The sequence below is a fragment of the Chaetura pelagica genome, unplaced genomic scaffold, assembly GCF_000747805.2.
Source record: "Chaetura pelagica isolate M959 unplaced genomic scaffold, ChaPel_1.0 scaffold33, whole genome shotgun sequence".
Taxonomy (NCBI): Eukaryota; Metazoa; Chordata; class Aves; order Apodiformes; family Apodidae; genus Chaetura; species Chaetura pelagica.
In genome coordinates, this window is record NW_009952874.1 from 1,739,049 (window position 1) to 1,760,356 (window position 21,308).

At 37.6% G+C, this 21,308-nt stretch overlaps 1 protein-coding gene across 1 annotated transcript in view; it reads right to left on the minus strand.

Moving 5' to 3' along the window:
- Positions 1–21,308, minus strand: part of STAT4 (signal transducer and activator of transcription 4) — a 39,217-nt gene that overhangs the window by 549 nt on the left and 17,360 nt on the right. Inside the window, exons 5-22 of the mRNA XM_009995242.1 lie at positions 20,421–20,499; positions 18,731–18,816; positions 17,697–17,848; positions 16,352–16,510; positions 15,391–15,483; positions 14,506–14,565; positions 13,437–13,454; positions 13,264–13,357; positions 12,190–12,234; positions 8,862–8,945; positions 8,026–8,124; positions 6,708–6,843; positions 5,567–5,619; positions 4,610–4,704; positions 4,114–4,250; positions 3,540–3,731; positions 2,251–2,317; positions 1,637–1,745 (exon numbers count right to left, since the gene is read on the minus strand). Coding sequence (XP_009993544.1) covers positions 1,637–1,745; positions 2,251–2,317; positions 3,540–3,731; positions 4,114–4,250; positions 4,610–4,704; positions 5,567–5,619; positions 6,708–6,843; positions 8,026–8,124; positions 8,862–8,945; positions 12,190–12,234; positions 13,264–13,357; positions 13,437–13,454; positions 14,506–14,565; positions 15,391–15,483; positions 16,352–16,510; positions 17,697–17,848; positions 18,731–18,816; positions 20,421–20,499 — 1,758 coding nt within the window. The remainder of the gene's footprint in view (positions 1–1,636; positions 1,746–2,250; positions 2,318–3,539; positions 3,732–4,113; positions 4,251–4,609; positions 4,705–5,566; positions 5,620–6,707; positions 6,844–8,025; positions 8,125–8,861; positions 8,946–12,189; positions 12,235–13,263; positions 13,358–13,436; positions 13,455–14,505; positions 14,566–15,390; positions 15,484–16,351; positions 16,511–17,696; positions 17,849–18,730; positions 18,817–20,420; positions 20,500–21,308) is intronic.

The window sequence follows — 21,308 nt, forward strand, 5'->3', positions numbered from 1 at the left end:
AAGAGTGTTGCTGTAATAATGCAGATTGCCTGCTTACTGTACTTAGCCAGCTCTTCCCCAGGGTAGATTGTCCTGTGAGAATTTGCAATTATAAAGAAAAGCAATCTCCATGTTTCTCTTAATTCTATTTAGCAAGTTAAATAGAATGCAGAAAGAAATTCTTTTAAAATCTTCCAAAACTGTTTTCTCACCTAGCAGAACTTGGAAACATTTCTAGCAAGAGCCTCCAGTAATCCACCCACCATCTAACAGCACCAAACCACTTTCCTAGTATCCTTAAAAAGTATTTGATTGTATTTGACTCTTTCACTTCACCACTGAACATTCATTTTGGATGGTTGTGATCCCAAAAGGCAGTGATGGTCACAGCTGGTTTGGCAGTTCTGGACAGAACTGGTTTGAGAACTACTGTCTATGCTAAAAGAAACCAAAAACGTTTGGAGCCCAATGGTAAACAAAAGTGAAACCAACTGTTCTTTTCACTGCCAAAACTCTGGGAAATTAAAATACATACCTAGTTTAGAATGAAGTTTTTTCATATGCATCAATCAAACAACAGATGAGTGGGGACGTGTCTCTGATTAGGAGAGGTAGCTTTTAATGCAGACTTTTCATTCAGGCTAGTATTTCAATTTTAGCTTGTCAATTTTAGTTTGTTATCAGCACTATCATAGAAAAAGGTGGAGCAGAAAAGACAGGTATTTTGCTCTTGAACAGATCTTCAGCTTGGTCTACATTAAATAACTTTGTTTGCATATGAAGTTTAACCGTGCTTCCAGTCATTGGCAGTTGGGATTCCGGTTTAGTTTTGTTGTTTGTGTGTCAGGAGGAGTGTTTACAGAGAGGTATTTGAAGGGGAGTTGACTGGCCTTTAAATACATAACCATTTTAAGATCACAAATCACTGAACATACTAAAAACTAAGAGCTAGCATTAAAAAGGAGGTATTCTTTAAAGCTGTTACAGCCAAACTACTGCTGTGTTTCCTGATAGGAGTCTGTGAGACATATCACAAGTGGGCATACACCAGTGCTATGCCCAGTGCTATGAGTTCACTAAGTCACAATGATTCAGAACACGATTTCTAGTCACTAAGTAAAAGAGGAAAATACTTTTAATAGGATAGTAAATCAGTATTTTCCCAATCTTTCTATATACTTAGTGGATATTAGTTTTATTTGCTAAAAATGTTCCTGTTTACTTTTAGTTTCTCACTTGTGTACCCCTTGTAGAAACGTGCAGCACTGAAAAGTTCTGCAAGTCGGATGAATCACAAATTATGTTCCTTGTGAAGGTTCCCTGAGCAAGTCAAGTCCTCTGTGCTATCTACAGAATAAGTAGAATTGTTATGTATTTTTCCAGTGTAAAGGTTTCATTTGTGCAAGAACTCCGAGTTCTTTCAATTATGCCATTCGTGGTTCGCTGGCCTGCATGTCAGATGATTTCACATAACATCCTGATCTATTTAGACTAGGGAACATCTGCACTGTTGTATCAGATTGTACTATGGCAAGTTAAAAAAGAGCTCTAGCTTTTTTTCATAATTGTTTAAGGAGCCTTTTTATAATCAGCATGTGTGTTGTAGGTGTCCTGTTTGCTTGTTATTAATTGATGAATGGAGAAGTTTGCAACATACAGCGGTTTCGATCACTGTAGGGCTCAGGTGTTCTCTCAGCACAGCATAAACACTTGGAGACATTGGAAGAAGATCTGATGGAGAATGTGGATCTGTAGAATCATTTAAGCTTAAAAAAAACAACAAACAAACACAAAAGTTATCTTAAAAGCAGCCTAAATATCTCTAACTTGATGCATAGCAGTGGAGTACAGTGAAAGCCTAGTAATTTAGTTCAGCCTGTACTTGGGCTTGCTGGTGGCTGTGTGAGCACAAGCCAACAACCTGGTATATGTTTAGAAATGTAGGTGATAAGACCAATGGAAGAGAGGATAAACCTGGCTCAGAAATACCAGCTGCTGGAGAGGAAAAGGAGACAGTGAAAGATAAGTAGATCAGAGTAGTGTAAAGTCTACATTCAATTTTTTACAAGTGTTTTGCCGCATGGATAGGAAAATAACTGTAGAAGTGAAATCTTCCCTTTCTTGTAGTCCTTGCCCAAAATAAAACCATGTCATGTGTTGCTATCCCAAACTATTTGAATGAGGGAAGGGAGGCAGGGAAAGCTTTGAAAATGGTATATAAAGTTAATTAAAATAATATTTGATGTGTAATACATCTATAAGGATACTTACATTTTGGAGACTGGGATAAATACAGAAGGAACATAACCTTTAACTCCTCCATCTGAGGGCTTTGAGACTAAAAACAAATATTAGAGGAAATAAATATTGCCCAGTAATTTTACGATTTATTTGACATTTACTATCTGCTTTAAGTGCTGCAGATCATAACATATTAAAAGAGAAATGTCCCTGTTTATGTTTAAATAAGCGGCCATAAAAATGAGGGGAATTCCTGAGATTAGTCTTGGAGTTCAGGTTTTAGTCACATTATTGGCTGTGATCCCTTGATATGAATCACTATTAAAGAAAATAATAGAGTAACTGACAAGAGAGACCTTGTTAAGTCATTGAAAATAACTACATGGTAACTCTACAAGCTTGCTAATTGTGATCCTCCAGATTTCAGTTCTGTAAATGCTTGTGTGGAGCTCTGCCTCTACAGATTCAGTTTCAGCAATGCTTTTTACATGAAATTATGCATATACATAATTTTTTAGAGGATTGGAGCATTAGAAAAAGTCCACTGAATTGAAATGAAGAGGAAAAACATTTGTAGCCTCTAAATATGTTTGTGTAGGAATCTGAATTCAGATGGAATTGTAACTTTTTATATTGAAAGACCAAAAGAATCTGTATTATCTCTTTAAAAAATCAAGGCTTTGTGAGCTTTTTTGAGAGTGAACAAGTTTGATCTAAAAATGGCTTGGCTTTTACGTTGAACAAGAAAGAGCATGGGCCTGAATGCACTTAGAGCCATTCTTGTGCAGTCTTTTTGCATTTTTCAGTGCAGTATTTCCAGTGCATTGTATTTTCCAAGGGTTGTACTGCTGAAATAAAGCAGGTCTTCCAAGCTCTTTGGAAAATACAGAATTTCATTGAAATTAAAGAGACAGCATGCTAGAGTGCAACACAATTGTGAAGCTGATAAGCAGGTTGACTTTTCAGTTTCGTTTCCTTTAAACACCTGAGCACTGAATTTTGCAGTGTTAGCAGTCAGCAAAAAAAATAATTCCTATTTCTTTTTATTCTTCTGTCCTAAGATCTATTTCTTAGCTTCTTTTAAATATTGTTGTCATTGCCTCTACAGTAGCCTCTAAGACCAGGGATATATTTACGGTATGAAGCTGCCTAAATGATAGATGTGTGTTAAAACAGTTCTCTTCAAGATGCCTACTAAAGAAAGTGTCTTGATCTGTTCCCTTCATACCCCTCTTCCCACCACCCCACCTCCCTTCCTCAAATTGCCTCTGGACTTTGCAGCTGCTTTATAGAAAGGAGAAATACAAATGGAGCCCAACCTTCATTTGGCTGACAGCTGTAGTGTTTGCCAAAGGCCTTATCTTTGGGAATGTCTGGATACAGGTACTTCAGGGGGTTTTCGGGGACATTATCTGCCATAATAACTTTGTAATCACGCAGAATGTCGGCGAAGGGCAGTGCAGATAAGCGACCTTTGTTATAGGGCTCCACGGAATGGAATGTCACGTCTCCTGCAGAAACACAAAGGCACCGTAACTGCTGATAACTGGTGCAGTAGCAGCTGCAGTTGGGGTGGGTTTTTTTGCCTTTCATTTGCAGTTTATAGCGGCGGGGGTTTTATACGTTCGTACCAATGTTAGTATCTTTCAAGTGACACTTTCTGAACACGTGGAAACAAATGTCTGCAGTAAGCCTGTATTTCTCCTAATGAACTCATAGTATAAGGAATCCAGATGCAGGCTTTCAGAGTTTTAGTTTGTGCTTCAGTAAATATGATACTTGCCCAAGACCATACTAAGACACGATACATGTGAATTTTACTTTTAAATCAAAAAACATGGCTCCTGTATTGCAGAGTTTTCAGGTTTGTTATATTTTTAAAACTATACTTACCATTCTCTAACTGATCCACCCAGGTAAAGGTAATTCCACCCAGATTGCTTTCACTAAACCTTAATAAAAATGTTCCCGGTGTCTTGTCTTTAAGTAAAATTCGTTCCTTCTCTTTGCTGACAAATCCCATTACGTACCTGAAGTATAACAGGAAATCACAGGTTTGCTTATGGGAAAAAAATGCAGACTTCAATCTGTGCATGAGTTACATGTGGAGTATGGCATCGAGCTCCAAGTACTGTGAAGCATGATGAGCTTTATCACAGCACTTGACTGTACACTGACAGAACAGATAATCAGATCTAAAAATGCATTTCTAAGAGACTGAAAGGTGTTCCCTTTTAGCAAAAATTTCAAGAAGTTATAAATGGGAAGAGGGAGACATAAGTATTAAACACTTTGCAAATTCCCTTCTGCATAGCTAAAACTGAGATTAATAAAGAACCAAAGACACAACAGAGAGGGATCAAGATACAGCCCTTTCCTCATTGCTCACCCATCAATCCAAAGTGGAAGAATGTGTTTTTTAATTAAGTCCAGGATGGCTTCAAGCCAAACCCAAAAGGTAAAAGACTTTCCAGGCAAATGCTCCTAAAGATTTAAAAAAAAGAAAACAAAACAAAATAAACAACACAAAACACTAACAAAACAACCCACACAGGAAGAGAATTGTAATAGTGGTGTTACCTAACATCCACATGACATGGCTATCTCAGATTTTTAAGAATAACCTCATTTGAACAAATGAGAATGACAAATCTGAAGTGCTGTTGGGAGTAATGTCTTTCAGCCTGACATAAACCCAATTGATTTTGATTTTTAAGACATGCTTTGGAAATACCTAATTTTTCAAGGAAGAAACAAAATCAAAACCAAAGTCCCCCCAAAAAAACCCAAACAAAAAAAACCACCACACTTGTTTTTTCTTCCTGGTTTTGAAACCACATTTTGAGAGAAACAGTGATGACAAAATTCAACTTCCTTCCAAGGTTCCTTAGGTTTTTAAATAATGTAGATAACATAAGTAAAAGGCATTTGCCCTCTTTTCTTAAGAACTCTTCTGTTCCTCATCAAAGTTACTAAATATACTGACTGAATTAAAATCATGTAGGTAAATACTGGACAAATCCAAAAAAACACAGTACTGCATGCTTTATGAAAAATGTATTGTCTTCTTCTGTATTCTTCAATAAATTCTTAAATTTATTTATCATTTACAGAAATATATAGGGCACCCTCTAATGACAGTTTCTGATCTCTGTAGCAATGGAACTAAGTAGGTCTCTTATCCCAACCATTACACTTCTGGAAATAAAAAATTCCTATTTAAATTGGCTACAAGCCCCACATACGGCAAGTGGGAATCTTAACAGTAGGATCAGAGAGACACAGAGTTAGGCCCCCTGTGGGTGTTAAGAGAGAGAGAAGTCTAGTTTGACTTTTGGAATCATACCTTGCAAAACTTTGCCCAGGACAGTTGATAATCATTGTAACTGACTTGTTGTCCTGAGAGAGAGAAAAACAAAAACACCACAAACAAGCACTAAAGGGTGAGTCTATTTTTCTGAAGTTTTGAAATAGATGCAGCTTGTGGGCACTACATTGCATCCAGACTTGGAGAGGCATTACAAGGGTGTGCTAAGGGGCTGTAGATCAGTATTTCTGTATGTTTTTGGAGTGGCTGATAATGGTAGTTTTGGGAATACTTGCCCAGAGTAGTCTTGGACATTTTCCCCAATGCTGTGTGCTCAGTTTCAGTTTTTAGCCCAAGTTTTACTTCTCTCACCCTTCACTCTATCCTGAGCTTCCATATTTTAAGATAATTTATTTTTTCTTTCTTATAATTCTTGCTGATTTATGACAGCACCTCTCAACTCCACTATCTCCACTAAGCAAGAATCTCCAAGAAACCATCAGAAAAAGTGACTGTTACCCAGAGAAACCAGTTTTTGCTTCCCAGCTTTGAAAGCAACAAAAGTAAACATCCTCCAGTCTTTGACAAATTCTTTTTTTCTTGCCCACCAGCAGATGTATTGTTACACCCTAGGCTCAGAGTTTTACAGCTTACAATGTATTTTTTAATTGTTTCTTCTCCAGAAACACGCAAGACTTGCTTTTCTTCTGCCAGCTCTCACTGAGGCCTCTTCCTTCTGGGGAACAGTCAGATAAAAGTGTTTAATAGTTGCTCTAGTTGAAATTACAGGGACTCTTTGCTCTGTTGTCACCAGTGAAGGATGGGTCCCCAAACTAAACCTACAAGGACCAGCACTTAAAACAAACCACATAGGCAAGCAAAAATGCTTTTGCTTTCAAAGGTATGAGATAATTACTTGCTAAAAAAACAAAATAACACCAGAGATCAGTGTGACTCTGATGCCCTCTTTCTTAAGTTTTGCAACCTGGAAGTTCAGAAGTTGAATCGCTTTGTGGTAAAGAATAAGGTGATGTGTGCATTTCTTTAAAGAAAAAAAAAGTCATTGTGGCATTTTTTTAAGTCAGCTCTGGAAGTGAAGGTCATGCTTAAAGTTATTAGCTGTGACTATCAAATGTAAAAGCCCAAAGGAACTAAAATATGTATATTTCTATCATCTTACCTATTAGTTTCTCTGCCAGCATGCTGAGCTGATCAGAATTGAGTCCACGACCGACATATGATGAAAATTGCCAGCTGAGTACTTCTAAGAGCTGACTTAAAGTGGCAGCAGGAGGATTGTTGAAGAAAGCCAAATTCTATAATAGAATTAATGCTTTGTTTAGACAGCTACCAACAATAAAATACACTACAGGCTGTAAAAGAAGGCTGTAAATATTCAAGCAGAATCCAGAAGTGTTAGAAACAAGGTGTGTGGGGGGATGCTGGGCTAAGTTCTATTGCTCCCACCTGCAACCACCCAGTAAGATCCATTTGGATGCCTGGGGAGGACTCCTAGAGAGAGTGAGTATGTGTGTGCATAAAATACCTTCCTATGCTTCTCATAGTACCGTATGTTAAGAGAGTGAAAATATGTTTAAAGTCTATCCCATACATGTAGATGCTCTCACTATGATATTTGGTTCACAGAAATCCCAAACTGTTAGATACTCATATAATTATATGTTGTTGAATTGTTTGGCTCATCTTTTTAATTTGGTTTCTGGACTGTACATGTAATAAACATACTGAAGACTGTGCAGGAGACTCTTTGGAGTATCACTGAGTGATAAGTCCAGGCTGCTGGTCAGCTGCCCTGCCACCATCCTTAGGCACAGTCCATAGTAAACTATCTCACCCTTTCCCTCCTCCAAACATCCATGTGACTGCCACAGATCCCCGCTGCAGGCCTGAGAGCTATTGACAGTGCTATTCTACGACCTGCAAATACAGTAACAGTGACTGAATCTAAAATACCTGCTGAGCCAGGAGGAGCCTCAGAGTGATTCTGCTTTTGTTCATGGTTAGAACCACTAGAAGGTGCTACCTACACTTCAAATCTCCATAGAAAGCACTAGCTCCTATAAAATGCAGGAGTGAAAGCAGCAATACAATACAGACCCATATACCCATCTATATGGACAGCTTTGAATTGCACTAGTACAATTACTTTGTACCAAGTACAGTTTTGGTCAATCGCATCCAAAAAAGACAAATTCAAACTAGAAAAGCTGTGGAAAAGGGCTATCACGTTTCCTTGGTTTAAGAACTACTGTTTTACCTACAAAAAGGAAGGATAAATGTGCATATTGTTTTATATTTGGGCAGAGAAAAAAAAGATACAAGCAAACATTAAAGTATGATGTTTATAACAGTGTATATGACAAAAATAAGGCCAGTTGAAGAGGGAAATGCAGCCTTTTCATAATGAATATATTAGGTAACCAAATAATAGAAATGTTAAAATACAGGAAGTCAGTATTTGCATACTGAAGACCTACCTGAGGATCATTGGTTGATAAATTGTACCAAATAATAGAGGCCCATGCATTGGGTAACTGGCTGACATTGGAAATCATCACCACAGGCAAAGAGCTGGTCTGGTGGAAAGAATAAATGCAGTGTGTAAATGCTGCTGAGGAAAGTGTTAGTGGTGTGGTATGCTTTGTTTTATTTTATTCCTTTCTTCCTTCCTCTTTAGTTCCTCCACCCCTCAAAATACTGTTCTTTAGCCTGTGGAGTGGGACTAACTGTTGGTAACTGATGTCTAAGTTGTATTTCAAGAGAGAAGTGGTGTTTCAGAGGACTTTCAAGACTGGGCTAGCTGGACCTAGACTGAAAGCCTAGCTGTAGCTGCATGAAGCTAACCTGCAGCCAGAAGAGTGGCAGTCCTTATAATCTGAAGAGGTTCTAAAGATCCACGTTAGGCACAAAGGGATGTCTGTAGCCTATGACTTGCATAGACTTTCTCTGACACGTAAATTTATAATGCTAAATGGAGAGATGTGCCTGCCAGTTAACATGGAATTTTTGTGAATGGACTTTTTTCAGTGACCTCAATGGATCCTACAGACTTTATTTAGTAACATGTATTACCTTTGCATAGTGTAACAAAGTTGTCATGAAAGCCAGTATTTGAGCTTCTGAAGAGAGAGGCTAGCAATGTTGCTCTGTACCTGCCTATGTTGCTTTCTGTTCTGGAAATCTGTCTGCTTATGGTTGCTGCTGAAGACAAAATCTATGATAGATGGATTTGTGCTCTGGCCCCGCATGGTTGTTCTCACGTAAACTGCTGGAAAATGCTTTTTAAGCCAGAAAATCTGGCTAGGATACTCACTTCCAAATTTATAGTCAATCCATACAGGCAGACTTGGGTTTCAAAGCTGATGGAGTGCAGTTCCTCTGTCACCATGTGAGGGCCCTGAGGGAGTAAGGAGGTTTTAAAACACAGTTAGCATTTAGCTCTGCTATACTGATCTGACTGCTGAGATTACACAACTTTCTAAGAAAACATGTATCAAGTACGTAAGTAAAGCAGGAAAATAAGGAAGTGAATGAAATAATTTGTTTCTTAAATGCTGACATGCAATTATTCCAGAACTGGTGGTTTTCCTGATGTCTATTAAAAAAAAACAAACACATAACAAAACAAACAAAAAAAACACCACAAAAAACTAAAGCCCAACAACTCCTGATATTGTTAAAACAATGCTTTTAAACTTCTACCCTTTGCTTTCAATTTGTTTAAAGCTTTGCTTTAAAACAGTGTAATGCACAGGAAGTGAATGGATTATGGATTTTATAAATGTTATTGAAACAGTCAATTAGTAAAGAAACTTTAGGAAAAGCTGGAAACAGATGTTAAACTTCAATGAGAAACAAACCAGAAACAAAACAAAAAGCCACAGCTTTAATGATAAGCAGGCCCCCATTTTACAAGAGATTTGTTGTAAGTATATGTAGATGATACTAGTTGAAGGAGTAGAGACCTTGATCATTAATCCAAAGTAAAATTGGTATTAAAAAAACCCTCAACTTTTTAGTGGATGAGATAGAAAAAAAAATAAAAAATCTCTTTGTCATAGTTAATTCAAGTTTGTAGTACAAGTATTTTGTTTTGATTACAAACCAGCATAGCTCTGTAAAGATCCAAATCTCTGGCCCTTGGGAAACAGATCTTTTAAAATACATTTCCATCCCCAGGAGCTAAAGTATAAAATCCTCTTTGTCCTTTTTGTGTTTGTGTTTTTTCCTTCCATGACATGTTTTGTCAGATTATTTAAAAAAAGAAACAAAATTAAAATCCCCAATCAAAATGTTTCTATTTACTAAAATATTCTGCTTTCAGTCGATGTAAAATAAAATTATTCCTTGGGATAATGCCTCATACAGGACACTGCAAAAAAGATATTGTATAAATGAGAGGTTGAGACCACAGGAGATTCTCAGCCATCTGAATAATAAGTCTGCTTTGCAAAGGGAAATCCAACTTAGAGCTGAAGGCTTTTGCATGAAATACTCAACCCCCAAATGAGCTCAAATGTTTTAACACAGGTAGAGTCAATCCAGATCAACCTATATTGCTCACACAAAGTTGAAAATGGTTGATGAAACTCCCCCTCCCCCTATTATGATTTTGCAAATACTTAGTTTCATTATGGAAAAATCATCTGGGCAAAAAAGCATAAGCAGGAAAGGACAAATCTCAAATATAGAGAGCTTCCAATTATTTTTTTTTAATGAGGCAAATCATACTTTACAATGACACTCTTGGCTTGCTAAACATCCTGTAAGCAAACCAAAGTTTTAAATCAATCTAGTCACTGTTAATTAAAAAAAAATAAAATTGTTTAATGTTAATAATGATTTGACCAAGGAGAAGCTCTAATTGAGGAAATCAGAAGTGAACCACATCACAGCTCAGGTGTGATTCCACAACCCTGTATTTTATATAGTTATAAAGGTGCCATGTGTGAAAATAGGAGTGAAATGCTACCAAAAGTAGAGCATCAACAGTTTTACATCTACATTTTTGCTTTTGCTTGTCTTGATGCAAATGACTTTGTAAGTAGCAAAGTAACTGGGAGGTGAACCTTGAGTTTCAGTCTTGCTAATCAGGTTGCAAGTTATTCCCTTAAGAAACACATGTGAAGCATCTAGAAGTACCTTCTGCTTTTGGTTAAAATTGTCCATGCTGGTCATACCTTTGTATTTAAAGGCAGCTTGTAATTACTTGTGTATATATAACTACACCTGTTTAGACTCTGGTATGAGGGATTTTATAATTATTATTTATTTTGAAACTTGCCAATATATGTTCACCCTCAGTGCTTCTACTGTGCAAACAAATTACACTGGTGTGGCCCTATCTTAAACCAGTACAGGCAATTTTACTTCTTGGGAAGTAGGTGGCATTCTTAGAAGCAACTAATGATTTATTTTTCCCTAGGAGACAGTAATTGCTCTGGGAGCACTGGAGAAGGCTGTATCATTGGCTGCAAGCTTCTAACTCTTGCTTGAGTCAGAGGTTTATCTGCAGACTTTCTGTTAAATAGCACTGCTAAATGTATGGTGGTGGTGGTCCACTGCCATCCTAGAGGTTGTGTGAACTGGTGCCTTTCCCCTCCCTGCCTACTGCCTTCACTTGCAGGATGAGGACATCCTGCTTCACCCCTGCTGGGGCAGCTCCTGTGCCACTGATGCAGAAGGTGAATGAAAAAAGGCAGCAACTTTCTTGGCTGTGACTCTGATTTTGTCTGTGGCACGTGGGGGAATCACGGTTGGTAGGAAGCCAGAGCTAAGGAGAAGGGTGTGGGCTAGAGCTGTGCAGATGGTGAGAAGCTGGGAGGGGGATGAAGCACAGGGCAGTGCTCTGGATGTAGGCAGTGCTGGAAGTAACTCAGGAATGCTGTGATGACTCTGGTTGAGGTGGAAGCAGGGGCGTGGGGTTCTAGGTGTAGGTGAGCACCGATGCTAATACTACTGATTCCTACTCTCCCCCAAAGCAAGAATGTTTGGATTTTAAGTTCCTCTGTGAGGAAGCAAGCACTTGCAATACCTGTTCACCTGACAAGCCAGATGGCATGTCTCTGCAATCTGGGTAGTGTGAAGTACCTGCTCGTTTGTCTAGGGGTAACGTGTCGTAGTAGAGTCTCACCACAAGAGGGGAACCTACGACCGGAGTCGCCTGAGTGTTGGTGAACTAAGCACCCTGGTCCTGGTTGAGGCAAGCAACCTCCCTTGATGTAAATACTACTATACCCTTACTTCAGCTGTAATCTTGGCTAAGAGAATATATATTTAAAGAACCGTTCTTCTCGGAAAAATAATTTCAGCAAAAAAATCACTTTGTTTTTTTTCAAAATGTTAAATGACCAAAAAGGTGGCCTTAAAGAGGAATGTGTATGTTCAGATTACTACTTCTACTTTTAGAACTTAGAGAACTTTTCTATACATCAAATTGAGGCATGTAACTAAAATTTGAGTACTTAATCCCGACAAGTTCTTATTTTACTTACACTATCTTGTGATAATTGGTCCTATACTTAATATAAGAATATTTTCCAAAACCTAATGGCAAATGGTTGCTCTTTGATATAAATAAAACCTTATGTGAAATACTTTTGAGAGTAATCAAAAATAACATGTAAAATAAATGCACAAACCTCATTTCCTTTGCTTCCAGCACTTGATTTCATTTCTTTGGGTTGCTGTATAAAGGAAAACAGTATTTATGTGGCAAAAAAATTACAGATAGAAGTACACATAAAGATTGTCACTTTTAACCATGTTATACTTAGTACAATAAGGCTTTGTTTGTAATTTACAAATACACTGTAATGAAGGCTCTAACACCATGCCTTGGAAAATCTATTCAATGAATAATCTTTTGGTATTTTTAAAGAAACTAAGTTAATGTAAGAAAGCATTAATTAGGATGCTTGCGATGGGTATGACACCAAAACAGCACTAAAGACCATTAATCTCCATTTCTTTTTGCAAAACTGCACTGATGCCCAGCATCTGTGGTTAAGCAAAAAATCCCAACCCAAAACACAGGTGAGGGAGTCTAGTCAGCAAGTGTGATTCACTGGGATATTAGAGAAGTTACAGAAGCAGTATTATAGTTTCTCAAAACACAGTTAATGCTTGCAATAATTTCAACCAGATCTAAAGCATTCAATTAGATATTCCTCCTACACAATGGAGGTGTGCTTTGGTTTTCTGTTTTTGTTTGTTCTTTTTTAAACAAAACTCGATTTCTGAGAAGCTCTGTAATTCAGAATGATTAGGGTTTTGTTTTTTTTTTCCTTTTCTGGCATTGTTAGGATTTGCTTTGTCATTTGTCTGATCATCATCTGTCTTTTTCATATCTAGTCTGATTTTATGGAATGGATAAAGTATGGAACAGGATTAACAGGTTCTGGGAGTAAACTTTCTGTATAAGAAAAAAGAAAATGGGTGTAGACTCGACAATAATGCAGTTCTCCCTGCATAGATTTTAAAGAATGTGTTTCTTCAGACAGAGCACTGGAACAGGCTGCCCAGAGAGGTCGTGGAGTCTCCTTCACTGGAGACATTCAAAACCCACCTGAACAAGTTCCTGTGTGATATGCTCTAGGTGATCCTGCTCTTGCAGGGGTGTTGGACTAGAGGATCTTTCGAGGTCCCTTCCAACTCCTAAGATTCTGTGATTCTTTGCCAGAGGAGCATGAGAGGAAAAAAGCAGTCAAACTCACCAAATGTCGGAATTCCACTGACAGGCTTCCATTTGAAGATTCTTCCATGTTCATTGCTTTCACATGTGTTCCACACAGCACGAACCTACGGTTACTGCAGAGGACGTGACACTTTCAGACTCAAATAATATCAGATAGGATAAATTAATAAATCAGAGATTTTATATTCTTACCTTACAGTTGAAACATTCCTAAAAAAGAAGAAGGGCAGGGGGAAGAAACAGGTTGTGAATCAGTAAAGGTGTAAGCCATCCTTGCACTGAGAAACTTATCTTGAGATGGCAGCTTTTGCCTTGTTAGAGTTAATTCATGTTACCAATACAACTGCAATTTGAAAAATAAAGAACTGAAATTTGTACTGTCCAGTTAGATTTTTCTGTCTTGCCAGATGCAAGTAGTTTATTTAGCTTGTTTTCTGCCATTGCAATGATGTGGGTATCAAAGTGCTAAACTTTTTAGAAAGAAGGAATTTATGTAGAAGTGCTGATTTCAGGCCAGGGTAAAACTCTAAACGCACTAGTTTCTAATTACAGCACCAAGTTTTCAAGCACAAGTTTCATGTACTATTTAGAGCAGTTGCATTGAAGGTACTGGGCCTATTGCAGGCAAAGATAAGTGCTATTTCAAAGGTAACTGTCCCACTTTTGTTTACGTTTTTGTGTGATACTAATGTTTCAGACTGATGGATTTTATCTAAGCCTATCTTAAATGGACTACTTGCCTCCAATTTGAAAATATCAATTAGAAACAGCAAATTTAAAAAAAAGACAATGAAGTCTTCCACATTAAAAAAAAAAAAAGCATTACCCTGATTTTTTAACTGTTTAGGGTTTCATTGTTGCTTATGTTTTGTGTTTGGTTTTTTTTTTCTTTCTAGAGCAACTTCTACATTGGATAGGGCAAAAACTGAAAAAACTGTTGTCTCCATAGGAGGAGAGAGAGAGAGAGAGAGAACATTTTCACTTGAAATTAAATGGACTACTTGCCCCAATTTGAAAATATCAATTAAAAACAGCAAATTTAAAAAAAAGACAAATGAAGTCTTCCACATTAAAAAAAAAAAAGCATTACCCTGATTTTTTAACTGTTTAGGGTTTCATTGTTGCTTATGTTTTGTGTTTGGTTTTTTTTTTCTTTCTAGAGCAACTTCTACATTGGATAGGGCAAAAACTGAAAAAACTGTTGTCTCCATAGGAGGAGAGAGAGAGAGAGAGAGAACATTTTCACTTGAAAGTTTCTTACTTGTCAATGGTTGCTTTCACTCTGATCTGGTAGTTTAGCTCTGGCAATTTAATTAGCAACCTTCAAAATAGAAAATGTGAAAGTGAATATTAACAGAATAAATTTCTCATCAGAAAAATATTAAAGACTAGTAGCTCCATAACAAAGGATCTGAAATTATTATTACCTGAAAATGGATTAAGCATCTAGGATTATTTTACAATTTATAGGGTTGTGTACTCAGAAAGAGGGACTGAGCTGTGCCAGTGGCAGGTGTTCTGCTCCCCCTGAAAGTATCTGGAAGAGTTAGTATATGTTTGAGGCAATGGCTAGAGAGCTAATTAAGAGATGAGTATGTATAATCTGTGACTGCATCATAGACGTATCTTTACTTTCCTTCATGTACCCTTTCCACCCCCCAACCTTCCACGGATTCTTCCACGGAAATGAGATGCAAGTTCCTCTCCAACCTTTGCTCTTTTCACAAAGTCAAGCAAGGAGCTGGTGGGAGGGAGCAAGCTTGTCAATGACTCACCAGAGCCCCCAAACATGCAGAAGCTTCTCTTCCCTACCCACAAAAACATCTCTGAGTATTCTGACAGTGGCTTGTATGATGTGGAACATTATTTACTCAGTTTGCAGAGTCCTTAAAAGAAGAATTCAATAGAATCCTGAAGCTGCTGACTTTTGGCCACAATCTGCTTTTCTCCCTCACGCTGATTTACTATTTATCGCCACTTATTAGGAGTGACACATTCTGTGGCCTTCATAGTCCCATTTCAGAAAACTCTTCCTGGAGTCAAAAGGATCTCACAAGTTGGTCTGCTTTGCTTTCTAAACTCTGAAACAGCCTCCTAGGATAAAAGGCAGTACACAGATGAAGGAATTTATATCAGATTTCCTTACCTTAATTTAACAGTGAACTGTATTAATGTTTTAAGAACCATTGGCCTCTGGGGATGTGTTGGCATGCAGGGTTGCCTTTCAACCACAAATGAGCTGTGTCAAAAGAAGTGAAACAAATAGGTTGTTAGGAATATGCATAAACAACAAGCTGCATTATGGAAAAACAGTACTGTTATCTTTTAGAGATTTATTTCTCTACAGATGCTAAAGTGGAAGGTACGTATTCCAACACTCAGTTCTCAAAATGATCCAGTAGTCTAACATAGAGTAGAACTGTTTTCCTAAGAAAAATATATTTGGAATACATTAAAAATAAAACCAAACCAAATTGCATAGTCCTAAAATACCAGCCTGATAAAAGTCTGGAAGACCAAGGCTTTTATGAGAACTGTAAAACAGAGTATGAAAATACACTGATCAAGCCTGAGTCTGGTTAAATGAAACAATGTTTCTTTTTTCATAAAAAAAGCAATTGACCATGTTTTGCTTTCAGATAGTCACTTGTGGTATATTTTGTGTATGGCCAGTACAAAAGGCAAGAGGAATGATGATAATATTTTGTATATTAACACAATGTGTTGGTGGGAAAGAGGAAAGCCAAGGAAAAATTAGCACCTGCCACTTTACTTTGAAACTGAACAGACAAGCCCCCAACCCTTCTTCAGCATGTACATGACTTCTGCTGAAATAAGTGGATTTTGTGTGTTCACCTAAAGTCAGAACTTGACCAAAACCCCTTTACCACACGAGAATCTGCTTGGTACCCTCAGCTTCTAGGAGTTTTGGTGAAAGCTGTACATACATTTTATATTGGAAACTCTCCCCTTAAGATTCAAACTTGTTTTTGTTTGTTTGCTGCTTTAATTTTTTTGTTTCGTTTTTTTACAATATGGTGTCATCGTTGCCAATAAGTTGGTGGCAGTTCAGGCAAAGTTGTGTTCATTGACAATGGCTTACGTACTTTTGGAAAAGATTGTAGAGCAGGAAGTTGACTTTTTCCAGCAGCTGAGGTCTTTGCACTGGAATTGGGTCCCCATCATAAGTCAGTCTGGTTAACAGTTCATCCAGTTTTTCTAGTTGCCTTCTAACTTGAAAAAGACTCTCTGCCAGCAGAGTAAAACTACAACAAGAGAAAAGATTAGCTTGCAATCTTTCATGTGAACAGCTGCTTAGAACATTATGGCTACTGAAGGTTCTTCCTTAGGGAAATCAGAATCAGTGCTGACTGGTGCTTTCTAGCTGTATCCAGACTCATGTCCATTAATCTTTTATTTACAGGAGTATATAAATACCTCAAGCAAAAACCTTGATTTTTCCAAGATAAATATTTTTGCAACAGGCATGGTCAACAGCAATGCAACACTGTCTGAGACACTTTAGAAAAAATATACACAGTTCTGACGTTTTACATGCAGGGCACTGGTGCCAATATATTCTTTCCTACAGCTTAGTGGTTTTGCAAAGTGCACTCTTTAAAAGGATATTTATATAAAGTAGAAAAATTACAAAGACTGAGGAAGAGCATTTCTCTGAAATGTAAAAAAAATAACAAAAATAAAATCCAAACACACTTGCTAACAGTTTCATAGGGTACGTGTGTATAAAATCACATCTTTTAGCTATTTTTAATATCTTCACTGGGAAAAAAGTACTTCAGTGGGAAGGAAAAAACCCCAACACATAAGAAAGGCAAAAATTACTTTTTCTTCAAACCTAAAAAGGTTCTTGGTTTTTTCCTTTCTTTTTCTTCTTATTCTTTGCTTTACCTTCTCCAGAAGAGAAGTTTGATGAGAGAGAAATGACTTGACATTCTCTGGTTGCATTATCTTTTTAAATATTATGCTATTTTTTTTATTTGTTTGCAATTATCCTTAGACACTACTGTTGTTCAATTCCTGTATAGTTTGAAGACTGGAGGAGTGATGTACCTAGTGAGTCAAAGCATGAAGTGTCTATCCAGCTCCTGCCTAGCCAAAACTCCCTCTGTCCTCAGTGACAAACTCAGTCAGCACAGTTTTTACTCAAGTAAAACTCCCAAGAGAGCTTGTATCATGTATCTGGAACAGCTGTCAAACAAAAAATTGACTGACTGCCACAGCTCAGGCTCAGCAGTTCACTGTCAAGTTATTAATTCTGAAGAGCAAATATTGTCCACCAAAGCAAATAGTATTTTTTTGTTATTCACTTGTTTAGCTGCTAATGAATTTGCTGCTCTTACAAGGTAAGTGATCTAAAGGAAAGATCACTTCATGTGTAGCAGACTTCCTGTGGTTTTCACTGGAAACACAGGCTCAGGGCAAGCTTACCAGTTCTGTAGCTGATCGAGCCCACCATGGAGAGGACCCCCAATGCAGGCAATCTGCTGCCGTCTCTTCCAGTCCAGCAGCTCCTCAGTCAGCATGTTGCTCATAAGCATATCAATTTCATGAATCACACGCCCTATTTTACTGAGCACTTCCTGTAAAATAGGAAAGATGTCACAAACTGACCACAGGGAACAGCCACAAAATTCAGCAATTATCATAAAAGTGCTGATTACACTTCTTTCAATTACTCTGAAAGTAACCTTATTTAGTCCCTATGTCTTTAGTCTCTTTAATTCAGAGGTGACTGAATTAATCCTGAATCTCTATGAACTCTTCCTCAGTAAAACTTCTTGTTTTGGGGGTTAAGAGAATTGTTGCATTCTCTGCAGGTGTAACACCTCCAAAAAGTCAACAAGCACTGTCAAGGTAAAAAAGTCCTCCTTTCATTCTGTAACATATCCAGTGCACTGGTTTGCTTCTTGCTTTTATCCGTAAAAAGCATGTGGACTCAAACCAATTGCCTAAATGCACTATTTTCTGTGCCAACAAAGAAGCAGTTAGGGAAATATTTGTCATATTTGCAAGTCTTGGTCACTGAATGCAGGAAGGTACCATTGGTGGCTTGTTTTTTGTTTTGTTTTGGGTTGTTTTGGTTTGGTGGATTTGGGTTTTTTTGCAGTTATTTATTACATTTACTCTGAATATTTTCTGCTTACTTTAAAAAGGCGTATTTTGCCAACTAAGTTGTCAGTTTAGCACTGTACATAAGAAGTCCTGTGAAGTGATGGCCTCACCTCCCTCCCTTCTAAGGTGTGTAGAGCTATACCTTTCTTTGAGCCCTTACTTGTCCATTTCTTAATTCTTATTCAAAACCACCCGCACCCACCCAAAACCTTTGGTGGATTTGTAACTCCTGTATCTTGTCTGTTCTTCTGGGAGGAGAATTTGAAAAGGCCTACACATGCATCTGTGCATTCAGTGTGGGAATAAGGAGAGAAAGCGTACAAACCACAAATGGCAAACTTGCCACTAACCTTTCTCTTGTAATCTAAGGTGTTGAGCATCGCCTGCAAGGCCAACATTTCCTGTTTAATGAGGGTGCTGTTTTTGTCACTCTGCTCTGCAGGAGGATGAGAAAAATCCGTATAAATGCAACGTGGGTACGTGTGTGTGCTTATCGGGGGGGGATGGGAGGCAGGGGGAAACCATGGCCAGGTGGCAGCATGAAAAATAGTGAAAAAATAAACTGCAGACACAAGCAGGTTATGTAATGGTGTGTTTCATTTGAATAGACTAACTTTAGTACAGGTTAGACATAAGGCTTTATGATTCCACTCTCTAGATGGGTACGTGGAACAGCGAAAGGTAGAGAACACATGGCTGATATCTAGAAATCTGTACATTTCTCATTTGTGTGCATACTTGTGTATTATGTACATCTGGCTTGGATCAGTGACTGGTCTGTGTGCTGCTGAAATATGCTTGTGGTGTCAGCAGTTAGATTGAAGCCTTTTGGACTTGATGTGAATTACATGTCTGACTAAATGGAGGTTAGGCATTTGAAATGGAGATAGTGTGCATCACTGTGGGGATTTCAGCAGCCAGGAGTATTCATCACTGGGTATTTCCCCCTCTCAGTAACTCTTCCTTCTCTGGATCATGCTTTAGTTTCAAGCTTCCACAATCTTGCCTCATGCTCTTCCATATGCAGCTCTTCCCCCTCCACCCTCACCTTCCCCCACCTCTGGCTCTTCTTGCATCTTTCATGCTACTTTCAAAAAAGAAATTGGTGCCAGCTGTGTCTCTGCTAAGCTCTGGATTGAAATCTTGCCATTATGTTAGGGGAGGTGTTTCAATAGAGGCAGACAAGTAACTGATAGCTCAGCCACAGCAATTGCTTGCAGACATTGTAAGGTACAGCAAGCTGGCTCTGCTGGTGTAGAGCATTTGTTGACACTGTGAAATTTTAAGCCCTGAAAGTAATTTATGTAAGCATGTTTTATTTTGCACGTGGGGCAGGCTTCAGACATCTGTGTGGTTAATAATTATGACTATCAACTCATTAAACCACAGCAAATTGATCTCTTCTGATTGCTTGGCTATGTCCAGCCTTAAACATATAGGACTGATGTGTTTAAGAACTTGGACACTTCAAGCTCAGTATCTTTGCATGTTCAAAGGGAGAAAATATGAAAATATCTGAGCAGGCACAAGTGGACATCAGTTTCTTTTCTGAAAGAGATCATGCAGGGGCTGCTGCCATGAGCAGATCTCAACCATCACAGGCTGGTCAAACATGCATGCAGAGTGCTTACCAGCTGGTTATCACCACTGTCTTCAAAAAAGAATAGAAAGTCAAGTTAAAAACTAAAAAATCAATTTTGCACAACTGTACTCTGGGAAACGAGACTTTTCCACATCCTGCCAAGCAAGGGCCACTTCAAAAGCAAGGAAATTGAAAAATAGGTTATTTAAATTAAGAAAATTACTATTTTTTCATACCATTATCCAGCTTATTTATAGAAAACAACTATACTTGCTTCACAAGATCTGTTTTACCCTCTTAACTCCAAAAGAGTCATTATGTTCCAACTTTATATACACTAAAAATCTGTTTATGTTTATATATAAACTACATATAAATGAAAAAACACCTGATACTGAAATCTAGCTGCAGAATCAGCCATTTTCTTAGATAATCTAAAACATCATAAAAACTCTTACCTAAGCTTTGTATTGTTTTATACCTGAAGTCAAATTCCTCTTGCAAGTCTTCCAAGTATTTGACATCTTGGTCAGTCAACTTTTGCAGGGAAAAGAAAGTAAAATTATTTAGGTGTTCATGGGGACATAGAAATGAATTTGTTTTGTAATGGACAAATGCATAATGTAGTATTTTCCCTTCCTATCATTTGAAAATCAATAAGCAGTTCTGGGAACTCTGGTTTATTAATTTTTAAAAAGACAACTGAATTATAAGTGAACTTTTATAACTACAGATTTTTTTTTTTACTTGTTCAGAAAGCCATCAACTATCCTCTCTCCTACAGTAAAAAAGTAGTTGATACAGCTTAACCAATTCTTGCGTACTTAGTCAATGATATATTGGAAAGTAGGAATGATTACATTTAGCCTGAGCTAAACTGAAATTATTACACTAATAATGTAACTCTTCTTGAAACTTTAAAACAGAGCCAATGGGTAGTTATGCATTGACTTCAATGGAAATTGGAATGGGGTGTGCAAAGCAAAGAAAGGAGGAGCCAGAAACAGGAACAGACTCTTTTTTTGCTCTTTTGTTGGGTTTTGGTTTGGTTTGGTGTTTTGTTTTGTTGGTTGTTTTTTTTGTTTGGTTTATTTTTTAGGTGGTTGTTTTGCTGGGGTTTTTTAGAGAATTGCTTAAGAATTTGGGTGAAGAAACGAAACATTTTTGCTGCTTTGGTTTTTTGCAAGGGTTTGTTTTCATATGTAGTGCAAGGAGTTTAGAAGATGTTTTCTAGTAACAGAACACTAATTAAAAAAAAAAAAAAAAGATTAAAAGAAGGAAAATAAAACTGTAGGATGTAATCTGTTTTACTTCAGTCTGTTTCTGTGCTGTTTATAGGAAGCCTT